The 4291-nt window shown below is 38.7% G+C and overlaps 1 protein-coding gene across 2 annotated transcripts in view; it reads left to right on the forward strand.

Annotated features, from left to right (window-relative positions):
• Positions 1-4291, forward strand: part of LOC116840356 (heterogeneous nuclear ribonucleoprotein L) — a 336043-nt gene that overhangs the window by 45863 nt on the left and 285889 nt on the right. For both annotated transcript variants that reach the window (XM_032806975.1, XM_032806976.1), the window contains exon 2: positions 2872-2915. In XM_032806975.1, the coding sequence (XP_032662866.1) occupies positions 2872-2915 (44 nt within the window). The remainder of the gene's footprint in view (positions 1-2871; positions 2916-4291) is intronic.

Here is a 4291-nt window from a genome sequence, read left to right on the forward strand (position 1 = left end):
CCCCCTCGTAGTTTCATTTCATATTTTGACCGTTTTAATCGACGGAACTCTTTTTTTATCGATAGAGAACTCTAGAACTCTTCGGGGGACAACCAGAACTCTACTAACCTTTTTCAAATTTTGAAAAAGTGGGGCTAACTTCACAGACGTGATTTAATTCTAATGGTATAATTTACTTTTACTTTGATAATCTCTCCTTGACAAAGGAGAGATACCGCAACATGCTTGCTTTTTTTTCAATAACGATATAAGGCAATCTAGTTCGCGAACGCGTATCTCCGGTATCCGGCCGAACGCGATTCCCGCATTGATCGTTAACGCGCGGATTCGTTCCTTCCGGGCTTATATCGGCGTCCGTCGCAGCGTACAAATCAGATGTAATTTACAGAATGGCCGGACAATCACGCACTGATAATTGGATCCGCGCGAGTGTCCGGACTTCACTTGTCGTTTGCGGTCGGGGGAAAATGCGCGAATGAATTATTTAGCCGCGACGAGCGACACGTCACGCGGACGTACAAATGCCCCGCGTTTCATGTTTTATTCACCGGCCGCTGTGCGCATTGCGCGATACGGAACTAGACGCTCTCAGGGATTGACATTCGCGAGCACGTGGTTTCGCGGGCTGGATTATATTCGGCAGCCCTCGCGATGGCATCGCCGTCGCGAGCGAGGTCCGGCTTCTCGCGGGAATGAAAAATAGATCGCGACCTTGTCAATAATCCCGCCGCGCGCGCGTACCTCCTTATCGAATATTTCGCCGTTGCACGGAACAACTCATCTAGTTGAGTTAACCAAAATTTGGTTAAAGGTGGAACAAATATTTTGGTTGTGAGAAGCAATATTTTGTTCTTTGAACCAAAGGTTTGATTCTTTGAAGCAAAAATGTAACAGGCTTAGTTTCAGAGGATCAAATCTTCGGTAGAAAAAACGAAATTTTGGTCTTCACAACCGAAACATTTGTTCGACCCTATTTTAACCAAATTTTGGTTAACCCATCAACTAAATGAATTTTTCAGTGTGGATCCCGACATGGGGGCCGATTTTTGTATCACTTGTCGAAACATTCGCGAGAGAACAATCAGGTTAGCGATATGAAAAGATTCATGAGGAGGCAAGTTTGCGTTCAAACTTCTAACTCTACGCGAACTCTCAATCCTAGAAAGGTAACGTCAGTAACTTTCACTCATACTGAAAACCTTAAGTTCCCCTTCTAGTGTTTATTTCATCGCCTACTAGAATAAATCTTATTGTTTTTTTTGTATGATATAAAATATATAATATATTATATATTAAAATATATTATATCTCTATAATATATATAATATAATATAAAGATATAAAATTATTGCCAGATCCAGAGACGATTACTTACGATAAAATTACAGAGATTAAGATTAAGATGGTAATTTATTGGTAATTTTGGTAAATTTCGTTGTTTATTATGCAAAAAGTTTTATGCAAAAATTCGTGTTTTTTGTATTAATGTTTAAAATAAAACAACATTCTTCTCATCAAATGTATGACTAATAATCTCTATAATATTTCTCAGATGAAAGAAAGGAAACTACTTACAATTCTTCGAGAATATTGAAGTTCTTATTTCTTAGAATCTACTAAAATTTTTTTCAATTATAAAATTTTTTTCAATTATATATCTTAGTCTAGTCGCTGAAATAACAAAGTAATAAATGAAAATAGTAAGCCTGTAAAATAGTATGAAAAATATAGATTGAGATGTAAAATTTTTTTTTAGAATTAGTTATTCTTTGTATCTCGTTTCCTAATTACTACGTGCTATATAAAATATATCAATATACTACATCAAAATATTTTATGGAAAAAGCATGAGTGAAATAAAGCGTCTTACTCATCTTGAAGACTAAATGTTTCTTCTGATCTTTATTCTAAGATTTTTTATTTCTAAAATTCTTTCAAAATTATTATTTTATCAGCTTTCCAAATTACCGAATAAGTTACCGTCAAACTGAGTTAAATTTGACCAACTGAGGGTCAAATTTTCATCTTTAACTGTAAGATATATCTAAGGAAAAGCTGAATCGTACCGTAGACTATCATTACCTTTTCAGAATTAAAGTTTTTTGCAGTTCAATAGAACTTGCGCTACTTGTCTAGAGTTGAACGCTCCTGCGAGCGAATTTTCTTACAATATGCACGAAATCATTGTTATATATGGACGGTTGTTCTCGAGACCTAGAAGAATGAAGGGAATGCGAGATTCGCTGCCAAAGCCCTTAATTGGAGTCCGGGGATTCTCGGCCGCGAGAATTCACTTTAAGCGGTCATACCTCACAGAAAGAGAGACAGAGAGAGGGAGAGAGAGACAGCGAGACAGAAAGAGAGACAGAGAGAGAGAGAGAGGGACCCTAAGGTGTCCCGCTGCACTATTTCCGTCGCTTTGGACGCCGTCGTAAAAAGACGCGCGTGCATGCGTATTAATAGACTGACCGAGCACACGCATCCGTGGTGACATCGCGTGTACCATCGAAATTCAGCCGAAACCGCCGCGCGAATTCGCTCCCGCGCGGATTCCACCGTGGACGAACGCGAAGGACGGTAACACGTGTTGCTGCGCGCGTCAAAAGGAAACGCCGTCAGGGGAAATTCGCACTGCCGACTCGCGAGAGCTAACTCCGACGGTGAGAGTGAGAGAGAGAGAGAAAAAGAAAAAGAGAGAGAGAGAGAGTGGGAGAGAATGAGACTTACATTTTCGCGAGACCTCGTCGACCGGGATACTCGAACGTCGCGAGGTCGCTCGGATAAAAACCATTAATGCTTTTCGCTTGCGCTTGTATATCGTGTGAATTGACGTGTCCTCAAAATTAACGATGTCACGTTTCTCTGTTGCAGAATCACGAGTATGGCGCGTACGGAGACGAGCCACGTCGCAAAAGGTGAGTCACGATTACTTACACTGAATAACAGGATCTTGCTGTCGAGACGAGAATTTCGCACACCGGAAAATAATCCGGTTAAAACGGGATCGACCGATCCCGACAGACTGGTGTACGTAAGCTTTACACACGGCAACTTTGAGTGTGTGTTAAGTCGCGAAATTCAGCAACGTTAAGTATCTCACAACTGACCAGATTACAACTCATATTTGTATCACATAGAATGATGAAATCAAAACACAAAAGGAACACGAAAAAGAAATCATGAAAATTTACTCTAAACGCGATATTTCATGTGAAATGTAATATGAAAATCTGAGCGTAACTCTTAGTAAATTTGTCGTTGCACCAGCAAAATCTACATTATTGTACGATGTGAACTTAATAATTAATTAAATATAGTATACTTACTTTGTACATAAATATAATTAAAATAATTGTAAAATTGTCTCACGTCGCGATAAACATGAAAGTCTGTCTGAGAGACGTTTGGTAATGTTTGATAATCATTTGGTTGCGCCAATTTCAGTGAATTTGTGTGTTTTATTTTCTCAATAATTCATGTATTTGATACAAATGAAAAACGTGATAATGCAAAACTAAATTTTACGTATCAAATATTTTAGTTTCGAATACAAAAATAACCTTTTCAATGTAGTCGTTGGTTAGCTGCACCGAAAGAAAGAAACGGTTAATGTCACTAAAATCATAATTTCCGGCTTCAACTATATTTTTCTATTGATCTAACAGATCAGTATAAGTAGTAATAGCAACATGCATATAAGGTTTTTATCGCTGACACTGTATAGCAACACTTACTGCAAAAATGGCTCTCTTTACAACAAATCTCTCTCACAATACGATTACAATTACAAGCAGCAAACACTTTTTTCTTGTATACAAATGACATATCGTTTCCATAGTCCGATTTCCGGCCGTAAGTTATGCAAGAATGACCCAAATCCACATGTGTATGGAGTACGTTTCGAAAAGAAAAGACGCAACTGATAGAAAAAGAAGAAAACTTTCTAATTAATTCTCCGATTTCTAGTTTCTAATTCATTTTAGGCGCCCATAGGGCGAATCTTGTGTTTTATGCAGAAAGACGTATATGGAGTGTTAGGCATTAGTAACGGAAACTCAAAAATTATTTTGCGGTTTGGATCACTTGCCCAAGTCCGTGGTCAATTTTGTTCCTTCGCTCCTTGGCAGTCGAAGTAAAAATAGCTGACCGGTCGCTTCTATCTTATCGCACCTCGGACAGTTTATCGGTGTCATGCAGAAGGTTCTTGGGCTTAATATCTGGTCGATGTCTAGCATGCCGATGCGTTCTCTACCTCTCTCTCTCTCTCTCTCTCTCTCTCTCTCTCTCTCTC

The sequence above is a fragment of the Odontomachus brunneus genome, unplaced genomic scaffold, assembly GCF_010583005.1.
Source record: "Odontomachus brunneus isolate Ranch 3 - 2012 unplaced genomic scaffold, Obru_v1 Obru_scaffold_009, whole genome shotgun sequence".
In the NCBI taxonomy this organism is placed as follows: Eukaryota; Metazoa; Arthropoda; class Insecta; order Hymenoptera; family Formicidae; genus Odontomachus; species Odontomachus brunneus.